At 36.6% G+C, this 27,207-nt stretch overlaps 1 protein-coding gene across 2 annotated transcripts; it reads left to right on the top strand.

Moving 5' to 3' along the window:
* The first annotated feature begins 1,093 nt into the window (after window positions 1–1,093).
* On the top strand, window positions 1,094–27,207 carry LOC140806017 (DNA topoisomerase 3-alpha). 2 transcript variants are annotated; one of them, XM_073162446.1, is made up of 24 exons: window positions 1,094–1,459; window positions 2,253–2,431; window positions 2,517–2,589; window positions 2,894–3,016; window positions 3,149–3,270; window positions 3,344–3,416; window positions 3,504–3,620; window positions 4,143–4,226; window positions 6,340–6,519; window positions 6,619–6,747; window positions 6,849–6,923; window positions 7,987–8,076; window positions 8,743–8,847; window positions 19,735–19,769; window positions 21,374–21,503; window positions 22,039–22,091; window positions 22,157–22,256; window positions 23,018–23,056; window positions 23,673–23,751; window positions 23,902–23,973; window positions 24,918–25,001; window positions 25,483–25,638; window positions 26,176–26,296; window positions 26,745–27,207. In XM_073162446.1, exons 1-24 carry the CDS (start codon window positions 1,175–1,177, stop codon window positions 26,968–26,970), a joined length of 2,730 nt encoding a protein of 909 aa, XP_073018547.1. In that variant the 5' UTR covers window positions 1,094–1,174; the 3' UTR covers window positions 26,971–27,207. The 2 variants fall into 2 exon arrangements, with proteins under 2 accessions (XP_073018547.1, XP_073018548.1); XM_073162447.1 differs by lacking the exon at window positions 26,745–27,207 and having other exon boundaries at window positions 25,483–25,728; window positions 26,176–26,298.

Below are 27,207 nucleotides of genomic sequence, written 5' to 3'. Positions count from 1 at the left end.
TGTTGTATTCATTCCAAGGACTCGATGCGATCGTGATGGTGCCTACGTAGGTGACGGAGTGACGAAATCTCAACATAATGTTTTGAGATTTTTATATATATATATATATATATATATATATATATATATTATAATATATATATCTATATATTATATGCCAACATAATTCGGAATATATTATTGTCGGAATGATCGAAAAAAAATAATTATTTAGTTTTTCAAAATCTGGTATTGATCCTTAATATAAAAACAAAAATTGTTCATATCGAGAAATTTAGTAGATCGAAATTATATTTTACTTTCGTATGACGTTTGAGCGAGAATAGATATGAAAAACTTTCTGTGATCGAGAATAAGTGAATATTGTTCATAAACTTTCGTACTGATGATTCGACCGTCACAAGCCATTGAAAAAGTCACGAAACTTAATTTAATTAATTACTGTAGAAGTCGAAAAGGCAATTTACCGTAAATGTCTAAATCAGTGCATAAAACATTCTAGCATGGTTTTACGAAAATCGGAAATGAGTGAGATTTTTCATATGTTATCGTATCAGTACTTTAGCCCCTCATACTATCGGTTTTTTTACAAAAAAATTGTCTTCTCGTGATATACTATTTTCTTATTAAACATTTTCCTGAATTTTAATTTATCAATATTAGATTTTGAAAAAAATGATGAATATTTTTTTGTTTCGGTTGACCAAAAATAATACTTCCGAACTTTTGTGACATATATGCATTTATTATATTTCTATTAATATGATAAAAATAAATTAGTTGTATATTTGAGTTGGTAATATTTATCAAATAATTTTTTTTTAAAAAAATCAATCAACAAATTAAATTAAAAAATCTTGAAAATAAAATTGTATACTTAATTGAATTTATTATCGGTAACTAGACTTAAAAACAATTTAGGTTAAAATTAAAATTGAATTTTTTTACCTTGGTCATATAAAAATTTGTTAATTTACGAGTAATTCATCTATCAATTAAATTATTTACAGTAATTAATGTATGAAAATTTACTCAAATGTATATTTGGAATTTTATGAAATTTGTTTTCAATTCAATCAATTTTTTAGTAATTCTAACCAAGGTAAAGGCGGGAAATCCCAGAAGCAAAAGGTTGGCTTGCCGCAAGGCGAAGGCTTTACACCAAACAGGTGCAATGCGGGCGCTGAACGTGGCGGAGAAGCCGTCGGTGGCTAAGGCGGTCGCTGGAATACTCTCGAAGAACCCAGCCAGCGGCGGGCTGAGGGTGAGAGATGGACGGTCGAGATTCAACAGGATCTTTGAGTTCAATTACCCCATTCAAAATCAGCAATTCCAAATGGCATTCACTTCAGTCACCGGCCATCTCATGGAGATTGAATTCGAGGAACGATATCGCAAGTGGCACTCTTGCGACCCCGTCGATCTCTACCATGCCTCTATCAGGAAACATGTCCCCCAGGTAATGTAAATGGGTTATGTAATATGCGTGGATTATGATTACGGTCGTCTGTTTTTCACAATTTGCTCCAAAGATTTTATCTTGGTGTTGAGTCTAGATAGATGCTGGTTTAGCTTTTACTGTCGGGTTATTCTTTCGGTGGAAGCCAATATTTTGTGTATATTGACAGTTATCAATGCACTAGAGTCGTGTATCCACTGTTATACACCCTGTATCAATGTTCACCAAAGCCAGTAGCTTTGTAGCCGAGAGGATTTGTATTGATTGTTGTTGAATGGGTCATTTGATGGATCTTGGAAGCATCCAAAACTTGTGATATATGCGATTTTTAAGCTCGTGTACCTGATGAGGTTGATGTTTCAGAGTTGATCAGCTTAGGACATTTCTTGGAACAAGGCACAAACTGTCACACGGATATTCTATCGGCCGATATTAAGTATTTTACATGTTTAAAGATTATGAATTTTGCTCTAGAGGCATGATGATCTATGATGAAATGTTGGGTTCTTCTCTTTTATGCTTTCCAGGCTACGCTTTTAAATCTTTGAAGTTTTACTAAAAGTATCGAATGAAAGTTGTTTTTGAAGGAACAACAGTTGACCATGGCCAATTGTAACTCGGTTTTTGTGGACAATGGCAGTGAGCATGATACAATATCATTTTGAAAATCATGTAGAAGATCCTGTATAAATATTTATTGAAGAATGAACACATGACTGTTATCACTATACTTGATCTCTGAATTTTGTTGTTCACAATGAGTGATTTGCTCACTTCCTTTTGGCTAATATAGGATAAGTCAGACATCCAAAAGACACTGGAGGAAGAAGCTAGAAAGTGCCAATGGCTTATCTTGTGGCTTGATTGTGATAGAGAAGGTGAAAATATAGCATTTGAGGTTGTAGAAGTCTGTACACGAGCAAATCATAATCTCAACATCTGGAGAGCTCGTTTCTCTGCTTTAATTGACAGGTCTTGATGACCGGATAATATTCTACACTTGATTGTCTTCTCATTTATATTGATTGTCATCCAATAACAAATTTTTATTTCTCAGGGATATTCATTATGCAGTGCAGCACCTTGTTCGGCCTAATCAGTTATTTGCCGACGCTGTAGATGTTCGACAAGTGGGTTCTTAATATTTCATATCCTTTACATATTTATCTGTCGACAGCGGCACTGATAACTTTCTTTCACTTTGTCATTCAATTTTTTAGCTATCTGCCGCACATAATTTTCCCCCTATTTTAACAAATTTATCTCTAAGATACTTTTGGTGCAAAATCTCGGAATGGTGCTGGGGATGAAACTTGGAGGCTTGTCCAAATACATTTTCTTGGATTCTTTTCATGAATCTATGCTTCCAATTTTTGTTATTTGGGTTGATGACTCAAATTCTGAAGAATTGACTTAACAAAGAATATCTTACAGGAAATAGATCTGCGGATTGGTGCTTCTTTCACCCGGTTTCAGACTATGCTTTTGAGAGATGCATTTGTTCTTGATGTTTCAACAGACAACAGAAATCTTGTTCTAAGCTATGGTCCTTGCCAGGTAAGCAACTCCTCAACTAGCTAGAAAGTATAAAGGAATATTCACCATTTGTTGTGTACAATCTACCTTTTGTTCTTCCACTCTTGTTGACCAGATGCGTTCTGCATATTTTTGTTTTTGGGTTGGCTGCAGTTCCCTACCTTGGGTTTTGTTGTGGAGAGGTTCTGGGAAATTCAATCACATGAACCTGAAGAGTTCTGGACTATTAACTGTACTCACAATTCAGATGAAGGCACTGCTACATTTAGTTGGATGTAATTGTCATAATCTTGCATCATCTAGTAATTAAATCTTTTGGTGTTGAAGCCTAACAGAGTGAATTAGCAGGCGCGGGCATTTGTTTGATTACACTTGTGCAACAATCTTATATGAATTGTGCGCCCTAGAATCCACTGCAACTGTGAGTTTCCGTGCAATGAAAATAATTTTTGGAGACCAAACTCAGTGTCAATGGTTGGAATGTTGAACCCGTGATTTTCATCTTCAGGTAATAAATGTCAGGCAGCAGGAAAAGCTGAAATATCCTCCTCATCCTTTGAGTACCATTGAGCTTGAGAAGCGTGCATCACGGTACTTTAGAATGAGTTCAGAGCAGACTATGAAGGTTAGCTTCTACCAACCATTTATGCTTTTGTCAACATTCTAGTGTTCTTCACCTTTTCGATTTTACTGATGTGTGCTGGACCATCAGATGATGTATTAGATGCGAATGATTAGATTTCCCATACTTTTGCATAGCTAAATACTTCTATTGTCTGCATAGAATTTCCGACTCACTACTGAAGTTTTACAATATCGGAATCCCAGGAAATTGTCATTGACATTTATTTGTGATTTGAAAATTTAAGCTACACTTATTTTCAGGAGAAAATGTTGGTAAATTTTCCATGATTGTATCTTTAAGCTTACCCTTAAGTACACTGTTTTTGTTTTATTCGTGGTTTGTAGATGTATTGACCTGTAAAATTATTGCAAATGGAGATTTTTGTAGTATGACCCTATCATGTTATGAAGATTAATAATTTTATTTTGTTGTTTTCATATTTCACGTTGTTGTGAACAACTTTTATTCAACAAATATATTTCTAGCACAAGATTAAATTTTGTTATCTTCATTCACGACTAGGTGGCAGAAGATTTGTATCAAGCTGGTTTTATCAGTTATCCTCGCACAGAAACTGACGGCTTCTCAGAGAGAACTGATCTCCGTGTACGTACCAACTAGTTTAATTGATTTCGAGTGATTTGTTTTCATTACCAGAGCGCTTTTTAACACATAAGAAGTGAACTCATGAAGTAGTTAGAAAACTAAAGAATTAACATTACTTGTCAGTGAACAATTGAAACAGATTTCTAAAGAATTTGGACATGCAAAATAACAATGTCACAGGCATAAGGAGAGTGAAGAATGAAGTTGGAGTTTAGGCCAATTGTATCATATTAAGACTGAAATTAATTGTTCCTTCGGGCAAATTGCATCATCACCCCTGTGAATATTGAAAAAAGCGAAAAATCCTGTGTAACATTAGTTGCATTTAAAACCTCACGTGTTTTAAAATCTGACATAAAACCCCTTGCAAATGTGGTAAATGTGCTTGAGTATAAAAAACAAAGAGTTTGAATGTGCTTCTCTGAATTTGTCAGATGCTTGTGTGGTGCAACTTTGCAGTGATGATTAAATGGACGAAGCTTCTAAGCATGCAGATTTAGGGATCATTTTTTTTGTAATTTATCATATATAAAATGAAATATGATATGGAAATCAGGTTGAACGATGACAGTCAAGTTTGCTTTTCTTTGGTGTCTGTTCACAAGAATAGAAATTCCATCGAAACATTTAGGTAATCACAAGACTATTAACATTTTACCAGATAATTCATACATATGTTGTTTTCTAACAAAGCTTGAATGCTTGATAGATAATTTTCACTAGCTTGAAATCAACCTTGCTGGCGATTCTTAAGTAGTGCTAGAATCTAGATGTTGCCATTGAAGAAAATAATTCTGGACTTACATGCTATCTTAGGTGAAGTAATTATGGATTACTTTCTACCTTTAGTGTTTCCAAAGGTAATGTCATGAACTCCTTCTCACCAAGTTTCAAACTTCTGTGACTAGAAAAAGAAAAGTTCGATTTAAAGCAGCGTTAAATTCATATGCATTGTTAGCTGGGGAAAATACAGATTGACATTTTATGTAACATGGTTATTTTTCTTATTTCTGTTAAAAATTCAACTTGAGCATGTCTGATGTCCGGATGTCCCATAACATCTTTATCAATCTGCAGCTCTCTCTTCAAAATTTTTGAGTTTAGGATTACATTCCTGGCCACCGACCTCAAATTTTACTTAAACTTGTGATTTCCATTATCTAACTCAAATTATGTAATTTTGAAGTCATGAATGGTGGATTAGGATTGATGAACTGAAAAATCTCTATGATAAGACTCTATTTTTGTTTTGTTTTGTAATATACTTTTATGCTCTATGTTTCCAGCTCTAAATAATATATCTCATTTTATGTATGAATTTGAAAAATAGAAAAGCGGGAAGTTGAAGGCTAAAGTTGGTCTAAACTTCTTTAGTAAAAAAAGTGAAACTTTCATGTGACATAATCACGTAATTATCTATTTGATATGCATATGTGAAAAAAGTTTAAGCTTTTAAGGTCCCATATGGATTGAAAATGTCCCATAATTCTCAATTGGGTCCTTTAAATTTTCCCAAACCTTATTGTGCTTCGGTTTGAAAGATAACAATAATACTTTTCAAAGATGTCTCATAACGGCTTTGTCAAGAAAAAGTTGTCTAACCCACCGAGACTTTCTACGGTTCCTGACATTTTTTATTAGTTTTACCATAGTTATCAAAAGCGTAGAAGTACGTGCTTTAAACGCATTGCCCACAACTTCCATGATGTGTGCGTTTTTTTGTGCTCCAAAGCGCGCTTCTTTGAAAAATAGAATTTGTTCGAAAAAATTTATAATAGAGGTGAATTGTCTTTTAAATTGCGATTTCTCCTTTGTTTGCCATAAAAAGAGCACAAAAACCCCAACATAGTGTTGCCTTTTACCCCACCTTTGCCCTTGTGTCACCTCGATATTTTTTCCTCGCATTTTAATACTTGATCTTTATAAGATGAAGATGATTTCAATATTTGATATCTTAAGTTTCATAATTAAAAAAAAAAGAATTTATTTTACTTTTTAGAATATTTTATCTATTGTGCTACTTCTGTAACTTCGCTAAAGCCTCAGGAACATTTGAGCTGTACGTTGTTTGACTGTTTAAATTTACAGTTGGATCTTTTCTTCTTTGGTATAGACAATGGTACAAGAGCAGCAACATCACCCAGTATGGGGATCATATGCCCAGCGCTTGCTAGATGCTGAAGCAGGTCTTTGGAGGAATCCTAATGGTGGTGGACATGATGACAAGGCCCACCCTCCCATTCACCCAACAAAATTTTCAGATGGAGAAGCTGGATGGAGTCAGGATCACCATGTTAGTTTGTGATTTTACTGAATTTTGTAGATAACATTCATGTTTTTAAAACTTTAACTGATTTGAAATTGAGTATTATGTGAATTTGGTTTGTAACAGAAAGTGTACGAATTGGTTGTTCGCCATTTTCTGGCATGTGTTTCCAAACCAGCCGTAGGAGCTGAAACTATAGTTGAAATTGACATTGCAGGCGAACAATTTTCTGCTTCTGGGAGGGTGATAATTGAGGTGTCTTTCCTGCTGCTTGAGTTATTTTTAATGTGATTGAGGTAGTTACCTTTCTGTTAAATACGTTTAAGTAGGCTAACTTGTTGATTAATACTGTCCAGAAAAATTACTTGGATGTATATCGTTTTGAAACATGGGGTGGTTCTATGATCCCTACATATACCTTTGGACAACAGGTATTATGCTCACCCTTACATCATATGCTATTAAGAAAAGTGTTGATCAATTCTGTTATATTGTTTTTGATTAGAAATAATATTTGAATTCAAATTACTGTGATATTACTGTTGCATACATTCCACAAATAATTGTGCTTTTCAGATTCATTCCAGTACAAAGATGGTAAGATATTGGACGCCAATCAATTGATTTGTTATGAAAAACGTCCTTTACTTAGGTTCTTTTAACTGTTTTCTACAATGGGATATTATGTGATCCTTCATTGAAACATTTCTTTGTTTTACTATTCTGAGAAGAAAAATAAACTAGAATTTGTATTTAGCTTCATGATGAAAAATTCAAGTGATATACCTTTCTATATACACCTGCTAAGTGCTATATTATTGTCCACATTCCACAATGTTTGCTACAACTATGATTTCTGTCTCGTGGTTGAAATATTTGGTCATTTTATCATAGATATTATGTACACGTTCAGTCGGTCAAGCAAGATATGAAATTAAGTTTATTTATCTTCACTCTTAAGCACTAGCGTTGGCTTGTGAATTTTCTCTTTTGCTTCTCGTCAGAAACAGTTAAAATTGGAATATTGTCCATCAATGAGGTTGTTGAAATTTGTTAATGTCAATCCAAAAGAGTAGTTTATTCAATTATATTCTTGATTAAATAACATTTCACAAAAGATAATGAAACATAGATACATATATATAGGTTTTAAGTTCATATAAATCTCAAAAAGTGTTTGCAGTGCTTGACAGTTGACTGATAATTTTGAATAATAAATAGGATGAAATAGCTTATTGTGCCTTAAAAAATTGTTCGAATTAATGCCAATTTTCTTCAAAGAGTACATACATCTTAAATGGATGAGAAGCTCCGCCACTGAAAACAAGGAGAAGCCGAAAGCAAGAAATGGCAAGAAGCCAAAATGTCACATTGGAATGTTAAAGCTATATGTCTTGCTTATGCAATTAATCAAATTCTGATTTTGGCTACCTTTTAAATTTATGAATTTAGAACATGTAATACTGATTGATAATGCTTGTTGATGATTTTCAGTTTACTCCTACTGCATTGACACTTGATTCAGGAGTTACGAGACCTCCACCTCTTCTAAGCGAAGCTGATTTATTAAGTTGTATGGACAAGGTAAGAAACTTGTGTTTTGTAGTGGAAACATGCATGATCTCATTTGGTGAAATTAGTGGAAAACAGTAATCAGTTCATAGTTGTCAAGGGCGCAAGGCGCACCGAGGCGCACAAGGGCTCTGGAGCCTGAGGCGCAAGGCACAAGGCGAGGCGCGCGCCTTACCGAAGCAAGGCGCACATTTTTTATTTTTTTTAAAATATATTTATCTTAGAATAATATATTAAAATATGAACTAATTAAGTCACACTGTCACACAAAACAACAAATAATTAATAAGTTTATAACAATAAGTAACACAATTAAAATTCTTCAATCATCCTGAGCAGTTACGTTTGGGGTTGATTTGGGCTTTTACATTTTAAGTTACTATTACAAAAAAACAGAGAAGTTGCATTTTCAAAATGCAACTTCTCTGTTACTGAATTTGTTTTTTAAAAAAAGCAACTCAGGCGCGCCTAAGGCGCGCCCGAGAGCCTTTCCAAGGCGAGCCTAGGCGCGCGCCTGGGCGAGCCTTTGTGAATCGTTGCGCCTGGGACGGCCCCAGGCGCAACGCCCACGCCTGGTGGCGCCTCTCGCATCAAGGCGAGAGGCGCTCGCCTTTGACAACTATGAATCAGTTACTAATGTTATTGATAATGAGGTATAACTTTATTCATTTTCCATAGGCAGGCATTGGAACAGATGCAACTATGCACGATCACATAAAAAAGCTTCTTGATAGATTTTACGCCACCAAAGATTCAAGCACTCGTTTCTCACCTACAAATCTTGTAACTAATTCCTTTCTTTGAGATTTTATTTCATGATTTATGTACAACATTTCCTTCTTTCTGCGATTTTCTCCCTTTCTTGGTAATGTTATGATTGTCTGTTTACTTCAAATGTTCGTTGCAACTATGAGTGGTTATCAATTTATGTTCACCAAGGAATGAAGTATTATGAGGTTGAGTGACTATGTTATGTCAGTGACACTATAGGGTAGACGGTGATGAGTTTATGTGATTAATTGATCAGCAACAATATGGGCTCCAAGTTATTATTGAAAGAATGCATGATAGTAATTAGATTTGAAATTGGAGCATGGACAATGTTCCCCAATGAACAGTTTACAGTTCACAAAGTTGATAATTGTTTCAAGGACACATCTGAAAATCTATTTGACAGCAGGATAGATGCTTGCAAGACTTTTTTCTCAAGGTTTGTCATACCTTCGTATTAACATGTTTCCTATCACCATTTAAAGCATATGGGTTCATATGTATTAACTTTTGGTCCTGGCTAGATTCAACTTATTAAAATTCTGAATACAGAGGATTAATATCTTATGGTTAAGATGATAACTTGAGAACAAATGTTTGCCACCAATTAGCTTTGAGCTGGTAGGAAAGGTGGTTATTGAGAACAAAGCAACTTTTGACAATTTTTTGCATGCAGTGGTTTATCCGTGGTTAAACTTCGCATCCCTTTTGTTGATGCACACAATAATTTATGTCATTTGCAGGTTTTCTGGAATGGTGGCACACTATGTGAACATCATAATTTTGAGAATTTTGTATTAGTTCAAAGGATTATCTCCCTCACTAACTTGTTGCATGACTTATTTTTCTTGTATCTAATAAAAGTGTCGTTATTAATAAATATTTTAGATGTGTTTGGTTAATGGATTTAAAAATTCTTTTACTTATTTGGATGAACAAAATTAAAGTAAATTTTAAATCTGTTTTCTATTAAGTTAAGCAATTCTAATAGTGGTGGATTTCTAATACACCAAAGATAAGTGTCAGTTGAATTTCTAATCAAATCATTTCCTCTAATCCAAACACAACCTTAAATACTTATTCAGAAGATAAGGAAGAGCCGTCAAAATTACATTTACTTTGTTTAGGTTAAGTTAACTACTTCACTGAATCTTGAGTTTCCACACGACTATCTACCTCATCTGCACTTCCAACCTCCATGGCACCACAACTCAGTTCATGCTAGCTTACTGAGAGTCATGCATGTAGATTCCAATTGGATGCCACCATGATTTTTTTTTACATGAAACAATCATATCCTTAAGGTAAAAAAAATGGATATAAGTACATTGGGCATGCCCATGAGATCTACAAGAACATTAACTCCTTGAACCAACACTAACCACCTGACATCTAACAAACACAGATTACTCAAAACCTCCTAGGCTCATACAATGATGAACATTAATCTTTATTTTCCGAAATATGTCATCAACTCTCTGTTCTTCGTTCTCAAATAGCCTACTCTTTCTTTCACTCCAAATGCGAAAAATGATAGCTGTCATGTGACAAAGTCCCTCGGTAAATCTTTCTTAAGGCCTTTAGCAGGGCTTTATGAGAACTCGTGAATTTGTTCATTCATGGTCATTCTCGAATTTTGGTCCAAAGAGAATTCAACAAGTGGCAGCTGAAAAAAAAAGATCAAAACATTTTTTTTTTTAGTAGAAACAGTAATATATTAAAATGATAATAAGTTTTTCAACAGCGGATAAGAGTTCCGCGAGTAAATAGCTATAGAAAAACTAGAACAAAGCTACAACACATCAAAAATCAAGACCAAACATAATTCCAATCCCTGACTAAATCTGAGAGACAGAGATGTTTAAACTCTGGCATTACAACCAACCAACTAGCAACCCTGAATTTGATTGTTTCCCATAATTCGTCCTGCGGCGTCGGTTTGTCTTCAAATATCCTTTTGTTTCTTTCCAACCATATGGACCAAAATGTGCAATGAACAATCACCAACCAGAATCTCGCATGTAATCTCCCTGCGTGGCCACTCGGTCGCATTGAAAACATCTCTTTTGCCTCGCATGGAAAGCTCCACAGGAAGCCCAACTTTTGCAAGATCTTCTGCCAAATGCCATACGAAAACGAGCAATGCAGTAACAAATGATCCTGATCTTCTTCTTTCTCCCGGCAAAGACTACACCAATTCGGGCTTAATGCGCATTCCGGCCATCTTTTTTGCACAGAGTCACACGTCTGTAATTTCCCCAATGCCACTATCCACGAGAACACTTGGACCTTTGTAGGTGTAGGACTGTAGGTACAGGTACCTCTCAGATGTTGTGCACAAAAGAAAAAGACTGGAGTTGATGATCTGAGAAGAAAGAGTTATAGAAAGATCTCACAGAAAACACACCCGATGAGTCCCCCAACCACTCCCTAAAATCCCCCACTCCCCGCTGAATTCTCACTGTATCTAGGACCCCCAACAGACAAGCAAACTCAACTACTTCTGTATCATTAAAATTCCTTCTAAAATGTAAAACCCAACTGATAACAGAGTTGTCTTGAGAAGAAGCATATTCTAAAAAAGAAATGATAGGTTTGTTAATGACATTTGAAAGACGAAACAAAGATGGGAAACGCTCTTTAAACGAAACTCCCCCCACCCACTCATCCTCCCAAAAACGTATGATGTTGCCCTCTCTGAACACACCACTAACCAACTGATGAAAAGCCGGGAAGGATCGAGAAATGCATTTCCAAGGACTTCTAAACGTCGATTTCTCCGCCTGCCCCAAATCCCATCCATTTTCATGAATACCATAAATACTGGTAATAACCTTCTTCCAAAGTGTTTCTTTTTCCACCGACCCTCTCCACCACCATTTTCCAAGTAAAGCTTTGTTCCTTAATCGAATATTTCCCAACCCCACCCTTCCCCTATCTTTTGGTTTGCACACTTGCTTCCATCCTACAATATGACAATGTTTTTCCCCATCTGCACCATCCACAGAAAGTTCCTCATTATTTTTTCCATCTTAGATGCAACGTGATTAGGCACCCTGAATAGTGACATAAAGTAAGATGGCATAGCACACAACACTGCCTTAATCAAAGTTAGCCGTCCCCCCTCGAAAGAAACGACTTTTTCCAGCTTGCCAATTTTTTTACCATTTTGGAGAGCACCGTTCCCAAAAAACCATTGCCCTCGGGTTCCCTCCCAAAGGGAGCCCCAAATACTTAATCGGCCATTTTCCTTTCTTACATCCTATTGCGGTTGCCAATTCCTCTATTCCATCAGCCGATATGTTCAATCCTAACAATTCGCTTTTATCCCAATTTATCCTCAATCCTGAGAGTTGGCCGAAGGTATTTAGTTTTTCCACGATAGCCAATACATGTTGAGCTGATTTCGCAAAGAATAAAGTGTCGTCCGCAAATTGAATATGCGAAACTTGAATTTTATGTCTACCAACCTCGAGTCCCTCGACAAACCCCTCTTGTTTAGCCTTGTCAATCATTCTTCCCAACCCATCTACAACGAAATTGAAAAGGAAAGGAGACAATGGATCAGCCTGCCTAAGTCCTCTTTCCCCCTTGATTTTTCCTCGTGGTCTTCCATTAATGAATATCGAGAATGATACACTTGAAACGCACCCCATTATCCATTTCCGCCATCTCTCTCCGAATCCCTTTTTCCTTAACACATACTCCAAAAATTTCTAATCGACATTGTCATAAGCCTTTTCCAAGTCCACTTTAAACACCCACCCCTCTTTCTTATTTTTCCGATACACCTAGTAGACCTCATTTGCAATAAGACAGCAGTCCAGAATTTGTCTTCCCTTAATAAAGGCACTTTGATTATTCGCAACTGTGAAGCTCATGACTTTCTTCAGTCTATTAGCCAATACCTTCGCTAATATCTTATATAAGCTCGTAATCAAGCTAATAGGTCTGAAGTCGCTGATCTTGGTCACATCTTTTTTCTTTGCGATTAGGCAAATGTAAGTTTCATTAGTAATACCGTTAACGATCCCACTGTCGAAGAATTCAGCAAAAACTTTCATCACATCATCTTTTAACGTTTCCCAATTTTGTTGGTAAAATGCCATTGTGAAACCGTCTGGACCTGGGGCTTTGGAACCGTCGCTTTCGAACACAACTTTTTTAACCTCATCCTCTGAAAATGGCAGCTCCAACCCCTCTGCTTGATTTAGTTCCAATTCCCCCCATTCCAAGCCCTGTAGATTTCCCTCATCCCCGATTAACCCCCTTTCTGCCCCAACCACTTTGCTATACAAATTCCGATAAAAACCTATGATTTCCTTCTCGATTAGTGTATCCTCGGAGACCACAGACCCATCCTCCAATTCCACTTTGTCTATCATAGCTTTATTTTTTCTGTTAGTCAGCAAAGAATGGAAAAATCTCGAGTTATGATCTCCTTCCTTCATCCATTTCAGTTTTGCTCGTTGACTATCCATTTGAGCTCTTCGTATTATCAATTTTTCCAATTCACATCTTAAATTTTTCCTTTCTTCTTGAGAAGATTCAGCCCACAAACCGTTTCCTTCTAGTTCATCCAAATTCATAATCTGAAAGCTTATTTCTTTAATTCTGCTGCCCACTTCTCCCCACTCCTCCCTGTTCCATCTCAAAATCTCTTTTTTTAGACTTTCAATTCATTCATAAATTTATATCCTTCCCACCCGCTAATATTACCATCGATCCACCAAGTCCTAATTAACTCCTTGAATTTATAATGAGACAACCAAACATTCTCAAATCTAAACGGAGCCGATCCCCACCGCAACTTAGCCGTGTCAAAAATCACCGGGCAATGAACCGAGGGAATCTTTGGTAGCACCTTTTGTCTAAATGTTGGAAAAATTTCAGCCCAACCTCTTGTGATGAGGAATCTGTCAAGCCGACAACAGATTGGATCCACCCGAAGATTTGACCAAGTAAATTTTGCATTAAGTAGCGGCGGATCGATAAGGAGTAATTCATCTATTAAGCAGTCGAAGCATGTCATACTTGTGGTGAGAGATATGCTATTCAGCTTTTCCCCAGTGTTTCTGACCACATTAAAATCCTCTCCCAAACACCTCCTATCCCCACAAATCGAGTTCAGGCCAGCTAACTCATCCCAAAATAATTCCCTATGACTCGGCTTGACAGGTCCTATAGATGGCCGAGAACCACCAGGTAGTTGCTTCTTGCCAACGTATCTCAACTGAGACTGAAAACTCTCCTATCAAATTGTCTATGACTTCCACAATTCTGGGATCCCACATTACTACAATACCCCCCGCACTTCCCACCGACGGTAGGCAAACCCATTCAACAAATCTCGGTTTCCAAACACTGGTAATAAAACTTCTATCTATCCTCTCTCTTTTGGTTTCCAAGAGTACCACAATATTAGGATTTTCTTGACGTATTACTTTGCGAACAAGTGCTCTCCTACCAGCCGCCCCTCCTCCTCTGATATTCCAAGAGAATATTTTCATGATGAAAAATTTACTCCCTTCGAGGTAGAGCCTCTCTCGTAACTCATCCCCCACTTGAGTCTGTATAACTCCCTGCTTAACATAAGATCTGCTTTCTTGACCCCTTCCCCCCAAATACCATCTTTAACATCTTTCTCCCTTATACCTTCCTCAGTCGATGTGATAACCACTTCTGTCCCTTCGAAATTACCTTTCTGGATTCCCGGCTTTTCATCTAACCTCCCCAACCCTCCCCCTAACAACCCACTAGACAAACCCAAAGCTGAAAGCGAAGCTGGAAGAAAAGTTTGAAGGTTGAAGGAATGATGTAAAAAAGAATCAGAGTTAATACATGGAAGTACCTGACCCACAGTAGTCTTCGTGTTTACCGTTTTAAGTGATTCGGGAGAAATAATTGAACCTTGTGGAGATGAGAAAAGCCCCGCCAATGAGTCAACTGCTTCCTCCGAAGCCTCACTCCCTTCAGATTGTATTGAATTCTGATAATCTGAGTCATCTGATTCTGAATCTACTTCCAGCGGATCATCAAGGGAATCCTCAAAGTCGAACTCATCACTGGCATCCATATCACACGTCCCCTTCGAGCTGCCTATGTTCCCCATATTAATACACTCGACGATGTCTTCTTCGGCCTTTTTTACAGATTCTACCATCTTTTTCCTTCTCTGATAAGTATTCCCGAAAGTTGGCAATATTTTCTTATTGCTGAAAGTACCCTCCCCGATTCCCTGGACCGCAGGCTCGTTGGCATCCATAGTGTTGATTGGAGAGTTGCCGAATGACGCAATTTCTCTAGGGATAATTCTCTGTAAGATCTTAGTCACCTTACCCCGAAACCTTGATGAATTCCCGCTCAAATCAGATGGAATATTCTTCTCCTCCCCCATATTCCTCGAGCCCTGCTCTTCCTTCCGATTTCCTTTGCTGACACCCGATCCATTTCCTATCTCCACATTCATTAAAATCACCACAAAGAATACATTTATTTCCCACCACAAAGGCTGTCTATCTCTGGCCAAAAACTTCCGATGAGCAAACAACATACATAGAACTTGTGTTTGGGAATGAGGCAAATTTTCCACACCAGTGGCTTCCAAGACCAGTTTCCATAATTTGGGGCAAAAAAACTGTAGGCTTGACATATCATTGTCATCCACCGAGCCATAAACCAGGATCTCATCACGGATCGAAAAGATTTCCGTAACAAGACAATAGTTATTCTTACATTCCCTTCTGTCTCATATACTTCTCCCCCAAAGAAAAACTTGATACATCCATTTGATCCACAAGATATCTTTTTTTTTTTAATATTCCACAATGTCTTGGCAAGTAGAGCATTATTCCACGACCTCAAATCCCATAATACCATTCCACCATTTTCTTTTGATTCACAAAAAGTGGACCAGGCGACCAGTGAATGATTACTTGTCCACATTAATTTCCTACACAACGAGTAAATTTTGTCAATGATACCGAAAGGAATAGGGAGAATCTGAAGCCAGAAGCATTCTATCCCTTGAATGACAACCCTTGTGAGCTCAAGTTTGCATGCGTAAGAAAAATGTGTGATATTCAGAAAAGCACGTTTGGGTTGATGTTTGAAACCCGGTTCTCTTCCTAGATAGTCGAGTTTCCTTGTCAATCCGTAAATCCACTTTCATAGTACATTTGAGAGAGATATGTTTCCTGGTATAATGAAGAAGTAACTCTTGAGCCAAACGTATATTATCCACAATGGACCTGCCTTGAATGAACGCCGCTTGAGAAATATCAATAAGTTGCTCCATGACAGTGCTAAGCCGGTTAGTGAGAATTTTCGAAATTATCTTGTAAAAGATAGAGCAACGCGATATCGATAAAAAATCATGAACTTTGGAAGCATTCTTTTATTTAGGGATTAGAACAATTGAAGTGTGATTCCATTGTTTGAGAAGTTTCCCTGAAGGCCGTACACACATCGTACCCAACTATGTTCCATGTTTTCTTGAAAAATAATGATCCAAAACTGTCAGGTCTGGGGGTTTTATCATTGTCAATATCCCTGAGTGCCATTTTGATCTCATCGGCAGAAACTGGTTCAATAAGCTTCTTATGTTGATCTGCGAAACCATATTCTCATCCTTTAACCAATTCTCATTCAAAGGTTCATCATCAACTCTATTTTTGTAATACTTCACAAACTCATTCACAATAATGTTTTCATCAATTGTTGGGTTTCAATCATCCAAATCAATTGCTACAATTGCATTCCGTTTGTTATTCCTCTTAATCAAGTCGTGAAAAAACTTGGTGCAACGATCGCTGTTCTTGAGGTAAGTGCATTTCGCTTTTTGCATGAGAAACATCCTTTCAGCTCCAAGGATTTTTTCTGTTGATCCCTTAACAAACCTCAAATTTAATGGACCAGCCCTCCATTCAAGCATATCAATTGGAGAGATTCAAGTTCCGCCTTAGCTCTAGTTTCCCTACAGAGATATGGCTAAAGTGAGTGGAATTTAACAACTACAGAGGCTTCTTACATTGGTTAAGTTTCTTTTTTAGTACAAACTGGGTCGTCCCATACATAAAACCTCCAATTATTCATCACTGATTTGTCAAACTTGTCATGCAAGGTCCACATGTTGAAGAAATTGAAGGGTCTAGCCAACTTTTTTTTGGGAGCAAGAGTTGAAACAATACCCATTGAGTGGTCTGAAAGACATCCAGGAACTAAGAATTCAGCGTAAGGATCTAGATTAGATTGTAACCAATGAGCATTGACCAAGGCCCTGAAAATCTTTGTACGGACATTAATATTAGCCCAAGTAAAGAAACAACCTACATGTTATAGGCCCAAGAGCTCCAATTGCGAGACACAATCATCAAAATCACAACTTTCCGAGGGCTTGACAGCAACAATTCCACATTTGTCAGTCGAAGATAAGATACTCTTAAAGTCACCCATAATCAGCCACGAAACAGAGGTTGATGCACCAAAATCCTTAAAATTATTCCACAAGGGTCTGTGGGAAGGAATCGAACGTAGCCCATGAACAAAAAATATCATAGAATCTGTCCTAGAAGATAGACATGTCATTTTAACGTGAATATATTGCAAATCCGTGTCCACCAAAGCCACATTTACATGTTTGTCATTCAATAAAAGAAGAGTTCTATCTTTACCACTAACCGGGCAGTTACTAAGGTGCCTTAAACCCAAGCAATAAAACCCCACGAACTTATCTGTCGCAACCAAATCCATCTTAATCTCAACTAGGCAGAGTATCTCAAAGTCATGTTTAACTGTTTAAGTAAGTTTTAGAGGCTTATTAAGACCTCTTATGTTCCAGCAAGCAGCCTTTATCTAAGAACCGGAGCAATTAAAGGGTTGTCGTCCCTCAAAATCTTTCTTTTTCTATCTTTTTTTGTGCATCCCTTGCCTTTTTCTTTTTATTGTATATTACTTGTATCCATTCAGTATCACTTAGACTTTCATATGATCGTTGGTCTAAAGGTTCTTGGGTCCATGTTTGTGAAGCATCACCTCCGTCACTGCATCTATTTTTTTCCTCCCCCTAATGAATTTTGGGATTCACTTCATAACTCTCTGAAGAATGATGATTCACATCTAAAATGTATTCATTAGTTGGTTCTTCATGTATTACTCCAAGCTTAACAATCTCAGCGGTCACTTTTTTATGCACAACTTGTTTTCCTTCTTGAGTGATCATTGGTTCTGTCTGATTCAAAGCGGGAGCCCCTATCTTGTTGCAGTCCTCTTCAATAGGTGAAGTATCTTGGGACAATGCATGATCACAAATTTTGTGGGTCCGAGATCTTCCCCTCATACGATAAGTGTTTCCCTTTCTCTTGTGGCTATTGGATGAGCAGTTCCATTCATTCTCTTATCCGAATCTCCCGTGTTGGTGTTGCCATTTTTCTTATCACAACCACCTGTAGAATGACCTAATGGCTTACAATCCACACAATATTTTGCCTCATATTCATACAAAAACTCTAGCTTGGTGTATTCTTTCCTCAGTAGGCAACGGGATATTTAGATAATTTACTCGAGGTTTCGTGGCATCTATTTCAATCAACAAACGGGCATAAGTAGTTCGCTCTTCATTTGTGTTAATTTATCAGTATAGAGAGCCTTACCCATGACCGAGGCCACACGAATGAGGAATTTGTTGGTCCAACGGTTAGAAGGAAGACCATAAACTTTGACCTAGATGAGAATGAAACTCACATATTTTGTTTCGAACAAGAAACACATGGGCAACATCTTAAGAATCAGATGCATACCAACAATTAGATATGGACCTCCATTGAGTATTTTATTCCTTTCCGTCGCAGTAGGAAAAGTAAAAAATAATTCAGCCATTTTTCCGCTATTCGAATTTCACATTCTTTCCCCAATTTTTCTGTAAGCCTATCGCATACCCAACCAAGCTGAAGCCATGGGCTTGTTCTACTGTTTCAATTTCATCAAAATGGACCACAAATTCGCCTTTCCCGAGATGAATAAACTCCAGTTTTGACTTGTCATCTGGAATACGATTATCTCTAAAGAAGTTGGCATATGGAACTTTACCCTGATAAATTGCAGACCTTTCTTTTCCCCACAAGGTTGTGAGGAACCAGATGATTTGCCATTTTCCAGGAGGTTCGTCTGCGTTTATTCTATAAATGAAGTTTCACAATAACCGGGGCTTTGCTCGGTCCTGACGTTCATTCTCTTGTCCATCTTCGGCATCGTAAATCAGCGGACGACCAGGGAACACAGCCTGTGACGGATGTGTCCCAAGCTACGGGCCATGACGAACTGAAGATGTAGCTAAGTAGAATACACGAGAAAAAAGCCCAACCAAAACCGAAAACAATAATCGGAAATAAGGTGACAAACAGAAGGGAGGAACTCAGAGTGAACACACATGTCGCCTCAGTTTTAGTGAGAGATGAGAGAATCTCTTTCTAGACATGGCAAAAGTTTAGTTCTTTAATGAAGAGCACCATGAATTTTTGCCTAGTGTTTTTGAGTGACAATTTTGGGGATCTGTCCTTGCTTTAATATTTAGTGCTTATGGCCTTGCTAAATAAGTAATAAAGATTTCATTTGCCTATTTTTCTTTTGAAGAATGTGTCATATTCTAGTTTCTTTGAAAAATATTTGTTGAAGCAAAATTTAGAGGACTTGTTTGCTTTCATTCGATTTCATTTTTACGCCATTGAATGCTGATAATTTGTTTGTGTTAATGTGTTCCCTTGCTGAAATTTTCGGGCAATAAAATTGATTCTGTAGTTATTAGTTTCTCACTCAGCTTATCTATCTGTTTTTACAAGCTATGACAATATTTATGTGTTATCGGGTGTCAGAGACTTCTAACTTGAGCTTATGCAATTTCAGGGTGAAGCACTTGTAATGGGATATGATGATATGGGGTGAGTGAATGATGTTTAGTTTGCCATCTTGTCATTTATTATTCATCGCAAATTCCATGTTATTCTTCTTTAGTAGAGCTAGAGACATGAACTGAAGCCATGTAACCAAATATTACCTTGGCGCTACACATCAATTTCAGAAGAAATGCTGTTTTCAAGAAGATATAATTGTTGAAATACTCAAATAAAACTAAATGATGCAAGATGATTCTCATTTCTTCTGATGCCAGTAGCATACTTCTCATGTCTTCACAAACTGTTGCTATTTTTGATGGTGACCTCCGCATCTTTTTTAATATTCTATCTATATATTTTTTCAAAAAAATTATCCATCTTTTATCTTTTTTCCTTCATTTTCAAATCACACATCATTTTATGAATGAAAATATCATTTTCATACACAATAGTTACTCGAGTCAAACTTTTTTCAATATGTTTTTAAACAATCAACACATTAAATCAATCCTTAAATACATCAACTTTCCTTAGAGATTATCCAGTCATAGTTTTAAAATTTATCTCTTCCACATACTTTCATTTTCTTCATGAAACTTGCGATGAAATAATGGAATGGCCAACCAAACACAACCTAAATTCCCTTTTTCTCCATATTGCACTTCAAGCATCAAAATCGATTTCCTTCTGTTTGATGAGAAATATGAAGAGTTGTCTGGAAGTACTAGTTTCCACTTATCTTATCTTACTGTTAGTTTGAGAGAAATAATTTTTGTATATTTGAATAAGGTCAACACCTCTATCTATTCAAGAATGAACACTAATCTCTAACCTTGACTACGGTAAAAGGAAAAAGGAAAATAAATCTCCTATACAATTGACAAGACTAATCACCACTAATAACAACATAATTCTAGGAAGTCAAAAATATACATTCCTAATTTATTACATTTAAAATTTCTCTTATTTTCCAGCACTCAACTTACATAACTATATAAACAATCCTTTGCAGGATTTTTTTTTTTAGTGGAAGTGCCATAAAGCGCAAACCAATTCTCGATCACCAAGTGAATTTATGTCAATCCAACAAATCCTTTTAATTATTTCTCTGAATCTGAGTCACAGTCCTTCGGCTTATAAGAGCAGGCGGAATTTCACCTTTTTACGCCATAATTTATTTTGCTGATAACTATCTAAGTGGTTTTGATTTAAGTTTTGTATTCAGATATTCTAGACCTTCAAAACACACTTGATCAAGAAGTGTTGATTAATGTGAGGTAGATGGCGAGGGGAATTATGAATCGAGATTGACGATGATCTGCAGACGCCACAATTAGTTTGTAGACAAACATAGTACGAATATATTTTGAACTTTAGGAAATACGAATATATTTTGAACTTTAGGAGTTTTATCTATCTTCCTTGTTTTAAGTTCGTGATTAATGCTATGAACTTTGTCTTGGGCTTAAATTTAATAATTTATCAGGCTTTTCTAATCTTATAAGTTGTTTTTTTGGCATCGGCATAGTGAATATCACTCTTCATAACATCATCATGCACTCTCTTGCTGAGAAATTAAAACTAATCGTGTTTAGTGACTGATAAACCAAGCTCATGTTTGATGAGTTACTGGGTTTTCTTTGTTTCAGTTATGAATTATGGAAACCAAATTTGAGGTCAATGATGGAGAGTGATATGAAAGCAGTTAGCATGGGCACAAAGAGAAAAGCTGAAGTTCTGGAAACTTGCCTACAGCAGATGAAAGCTTGTTTTGTCGATGTTAGTTAACCCTTTTCTGTAATATAAAGATTCTTTTTCCCTCCCCCACTAGAGTAGCATGCAATCATTTGTCTTTCTTTTTCCACGCCCTTTTCAATTGTGAACGTGGACACTTGGCTTCACTAGGTTGATTTTCTGTTGGAGCTCTAGCTATGTTAATATTCGATGCAATAAAATGTTGTGTTCTAGGAGTGGCCCTATAGTTAAAACCTGGAATTAGATCTCTAGTGCATGAATGTCTGTTTGAAACTGTGATAGAAATGCTTTAGATCGGCATGTGCATTACTTCATTATTTATGTGCCATAACTTGGAATATTTTGTGCCGCCCTTGTAATGAGCACAACAAATCACAATAGTCGATTGTAGTCTGAAATTCAGCCAATTCTTAGAATATGATTTCAGCATATGCATTTCATTTGTGGTTTATTATTATTATTATTTAGCCTTTTTCCCTTGTGCATGTTTTTGACTTGTAGAATTCTCTTATTTTTATCGTTTCTTTGCATCCTTTTTATGTAAATACTTTGTTTACAGGCTAAATCAAACAAAGGAAAACTCTTTGATGCTATGGCAGTTTTCTTTGAGAGGTAAATTGGGTACTCGGTGATGTGTGGTTCTGTAATTTACTGATTAACCTAAGCTGTCTGTGTAGGTCAAATAGATCTAACGGCAATGAGCAGCAAACAACTGGGGACATTGTTAGGCGATGTGGTCTCTGCCAGGAATCAGACATGGTGCTCAGGAAAAAGCCGGTATTTCCATGATACTGTTTATCAGATTGCTGGTTTTAATAAAACGTCAGACATTAAATTGACGTGAAATGTTTTCAGGGACATTGGTGATTACTTAGGTGCAGCGTGAGATTAATTATTAAATAATTTTGGCATTGATTTATATGTGGTTTAGACTGTTGTTTGACACGACTCCACACTTTTATTTACAATCGTTTTCTTCATTAAATTCCTCTCTTGATGTTTATAAGCTCTCCCGGAAGTAGTTGTATTGGTAAAAATATATGTCCTTGGTGCCTATTCTTTAAGACCTTTGATGTATTTTAGCAACTTAGACTGTGCATGATGTAACTTCCTTTAGCCACCAGTCAGATGTTCCTCGTGTTTCTATTTTGTAAATGCTTACTTTTTGGGTTAAGACAGTTCCAGGAAGTTACATCCAGTGCCTCTATCACCAAGTGTAAGCCTTGTGAAACTATTTCCTCTCTTTCGAATGCCCATTGCCCATTCAAGTTTAGATGAAACAAAAGACCGTCCACACATATATTTGGTTATTTTCCATTAGTATATTTTCATTTTTCTGTAGTGGTTCTATTTCCTGTGTCTGACATTCACCTCCAACCACCCACACCCTCGGCCCCAAAAAGTAATTAATGTGGATGGGAAATAGGTATATTTGTTGCTTTGGGAATGCCTGAACTGTATATCTGTATATTAAATAGGATTGTTACGTTTTGGCATTTTTTTGGGCGCACTTTACTGCTAGCTTCTCCTATGTGCAGGATGGAAATTTCATGGTTGGTTGCTTGGGCTACCCCCAAGTACGTGCTGTCAACTACTTTGACAAAATTAGCAACTTCCTTTCACTTGTATAACATTTACTAGATTAAAAAATCTTGTGATGAGACGAAAACAACAAAACTTGAACTACTACAACTGTAATGTAGTGTATCTATGGCCATTAACTAAATCAGATATAACCTATGTAGTATGGATACGGATACGAGTATCGTATCGCATACGCTACGGATATGATAAATTTTGAAAATATAAGATACGATATGATTAGGATCCTAGCTGTGTCCAAGATGTATCCGAATGATCAACCCTACAAAAGTCAATGACATAGATTTTTCCGTATCCGACACGGGTATCAGCGTGTCGTATCTGTATCTGTGTCTGATACTTCAGAATTTTTTTTAGGAGTATCCGTGCTACATAGGATTTAACTTGCAACTAGACTAACTGGTTGGATCACAATTTTCAAGAATGCAGATGTTTTTGGGAATAAAACCTGGCAGAATTAGATTGGTTGTGGATCTAATCCGCACCCATTTGTTAAAATTACATGGATTGAAGAATAAAACTATGAAAACTGAGAATTAGAATTATTCTAATCTTTTCTAGTAAGTCTTGCTGTTTCCCGCATCTTTCCAGTGTAGGAATGTTGTTTGGCTTCCGGGATCTGTTTCAGAAGCAATTGTTACCCCAAACATCTGCAGTACTTGCAATCCAGGTTTCTGATATTGATTATTGTTTTTTAATTTTTTGATATATACCACACTATCAAGTTCACCGTGCTTTAAATCTCCTCTGAAAAATACTTTTATCCATATTTCTTGTCTCAAGAAACTCCTGTTTGATATGCAAACCATTTATTTTTCAGGACCTGTTTATATGATCCAATTTAAATTTCGTCGGCTGGAAATACCACCAAACTACAGTGTTGATCATTTGGGTGAGATAGGAGTTTAAGAAATTTTTGTTCTGTTTTGTTTATGCTTTTATTTTTTTTCTTTAAACGTTCTGCTTCCTATAATTTTTTTCATATTCTGAGTACCCCTAAGGGATGACTTAACTTGAAGCTCTTGGTGGTGTTATGTATGGCTTGAGAGGTTGGAATGAGAAATCAAAAAGTCTAATTCTCTAGAAGAAAGATTGTAAGCTGTTTTTGGGAATTATAATCACGATCTATGTGGGCTTAGAGTAAAGCTAAACAGAAATGCCTCTGTTACTACTGTATCTTTGGTCTGAGAAGATTGTATGCTTTAGATTGAGGTCTATGCTTCTAGATATATTGAATAACTTCACTATTATGCAATCCAAATACCATGTATTTGCACTAAACTAAATATGGTTTAGAATGAAATTTTGGTGCCTAAAAATCAAATTATTCACATTGTTGATATCCGATTTGCCTTCAATTCAGGGTATAATCAATTTTAGATCCTGCGGCTATATCATGACTGAGTCACATAAGCTCCCTAAGAACTTTCATTTTCCGTTCTTCGCTGAATGTAATTTTGATGTTTTGGTACGAAGTTGATTAACCTGGAGAGATGAAGTTTTCTTTGCAATGACTGAATTAAGAACGGCAGAGTGCTCCCTGACCAGATATGTGTGAATAGACTTCTGGGATTTGGTAGTTCTGGTCATTTTACCTTTTATGCATAATTTGGGGAAAATTTTTAAAATGCTTTGAGAATTGAGACAATACAATGTTATGGATTTCGTCACATGGAACTGTGCTTCTCTAACATTTTAGTTTACTTTCCATATCTTACTTTTACCTTAATGTGGTGGTGCTTAAATTACTTATATTATAATGGACTTATTTGTATGTTTTAATATGCTGCACCTGTTAAGTAAAGAACGTTTAACAGTGTTCTTTTATCTTGTCAGGTTGCATTGGTGGTTGTGACAATACCCTAAAACAGCTAGTGGAAATTTGTGGAACTGGTTCTCGCAACAACTCTAGTGTACCTGGTATATACATTTAGGACTATGAGATTAGTGGCTTTAAATCCCTGATGCGCATGAAAGTTCTCGATGGGTTTATGGAGGGGAAATAATCCTCTTATAAGAAAAGGAAAAATAGTGGAACAGCATTTTCAACTGTACCAGGTTGGATTTAGGTTATTTCATTACCCGATCAGCTTAATGAAAAACTGAAACTGATGTTCTTAGTCCATTCACAAATTATATGTGGGCATAGCAGGGTAGACTCACATTACGTATGAACTTAAATTGTACATATATTTTTGGCTATTAAACCATGTTAAATTGATCCCCATGTATGTGATTCAGTGGTTTTTTTTTTTTTTTTTTGCATTGGCACAGAAGTGGAAGTTAATAAGGTAGGTACAGTGAAACTTCTGCATGCATGGAAATTTAATGGCGTCAAATCCTTGCTATTGTTTTACCATGTTGTACTGCAATTTAAGATTTTTTACTTACTCTTTCCCAGGAAGGGGACAAGGGAATGCATCATCATCCAGCAATGCTCAGCAGAGTAATTCTAGAGGCCAGGGTGCTTGGCAGACCACACATTCATCTGACTCATTTTCTTCTCAGAACTCACTTGGCCGTAATATGCGATCACAAGAAGCTAATGGGCAAAATGGTTTGATGGCTTTACAACTTTTTAGTGCGTTATTTGTGTTTTCTGGCATTTGTTCTTGTGGGTGCTATATCAATCTACACTGTGGCACTTGTAAGATAGCCATGATTTTTTTATTGCTTAATTTTAACATGTTGCACCCATCTTCTGGTCTGTGAAAAACTGAGTTGATCTAAACAAGCCGTTTATCCAAAATAATATATAAAGTGGCAGAAAATAATGTGTGCTGGTGTATCTTTCTAAAATATTTACGAGTATAAAGTGTATTTGTCATGGTATTGCCACCTTTTACAATCTTCGTGTAGGATGGGCTATGCCTCTACTATGCATGGTTCTTGTCAAGGGTATTGTTCCCTTATTTTAAGGAGAAAGACGCGATGAAAGAGTATATAACAATTTCATATTATGAAAGCTTTCACTGCATCATCAGGCATGTTAATGTCACGTCTGCCATTCCATCTAAGTTAAGGTCATGAAACGGGTATTTTAGAAACAGAAATCCAATTTCTTTTATGTTTTCCTTGTATCATGATGATGCAGGAGAATCTTCAATTCCTTGTACCTCTTGTGGTGCACCTTGTAATCTGCTCACTGCTACCACTTCAGCTAACAGGGGGAGGAAGTTTTATTCATGTCGAGGCCACGGTTGCAACTTCTTCGTGTATGCCTTTTGCCCATCAATTATTTTGTTTTTTGAGTGCTTCTTTGCATGAAAACTGTTGGTGTCTGCCCAAAGATTTATTTGGCATTTCTCTGACATTAACCAATTACTGCATATATAGCTTGTTTGACTCTTTCATGGCTTCTGACCTCAAGCAAGAGAAAATGTCATCCCATGGCCAAATGTTTACCTCAAGCACCACCTCGTTTTTGAGTGTCCAGATAGAAATCAGGGTGGTGTGTATATATAGTGTGGACGACTACAACTAGAGTATGCCGAAATTTCAACAATAATATGAGTAGTCCACTGAAAAAAGATGAAAGATATTGAGATAATAAAACCAGCTAGACATATTTCTATTCAGGCGCATCACACTTGCTGATAGAAACAAATCTAATGGATCCCTATGCCCATGATTTATTTTTAGTTATATTTCTCCAATATGCAGTTGGGAAGACGACGCCAATGCTGGTGGTTCAGTTTCCCACGGAAGCAATAGTAGATCAGCATCAAATCCCAGCAGGAGAGGTGGTCGTGGCAGGACTAGACGAGGTGGAAGACAAGCCAATGATTCAGCATTTGTTTCTGCAACTGGTGAACCTATATCAGGTCGATGTTTTGTATGTGGTGATCCATCACACTTTGCAAACGCATGTCCAAGTCGTGGTAGGTAACCCTCGAACCTCCTCGTTTAGTGGAGTCTATACCATCCTATCGATTTGAGGTGGATGCATAATTGTCCATACCGAAGAGTGATAGAATCAGTATATCTTATGTTATTAGGCTCTATGTATTCCTTAAGCAATGGAAACTGCTGCTGTAGGTTGTTTGCAGAAATATCTCGTTGGATAGTAATCTTAATGTGAACGTTCGACTTTAATATATGATACCGTTCACCATATTAAGCAACA

The sequence above is a fragment of the Primulina eburnea genome, chromosome 11, assembly GCF_022965805.1.
Source record: "Primulina eburnea isolate SZY01 chromosome 11, ASM2296580v1, whole genome shotgun sequence".
Taxonomy (NCBI): Eukaryota; Viridiplantae; Streptophyta; class Magnoliopsida; order Lamiales; family Gesneriaceae; genus Primulina; species Primulina eburnea.
Note: the sequence above shows the minus strand (reverse complement) of the source record. Positions and strands in the feature narration are given on the sequence as shown.

What these genes read in the sequence shown, in the direction of transcription:
- LOC140806017 (XM_073162446.1), top strand. Translation starts at nt 1,175, where the DNA reads ATGCGGGCGCTGAACGTGGCGGAGAAGCCGTCGGTGGCTAAGGCGGTC. An exon ending in TAAGCTATGGTCCTTGCCAG is followed by an intron (nt 3,017 to 3,148) that starts GTAAGCAACTCC and finishes GGTTGGCTGCAG; the next exon opens with TTCCCTACCTTGGGTTTTGT. An exon ending in CACGGTTGCAACTTCTTCGT is followed by an intron (nt 26,297 to 26,744) that starts GTATGCCTTTTG and finishes TCCAATATGCAG; the next exon opens with TTGGGAAGACGACGCCAATG.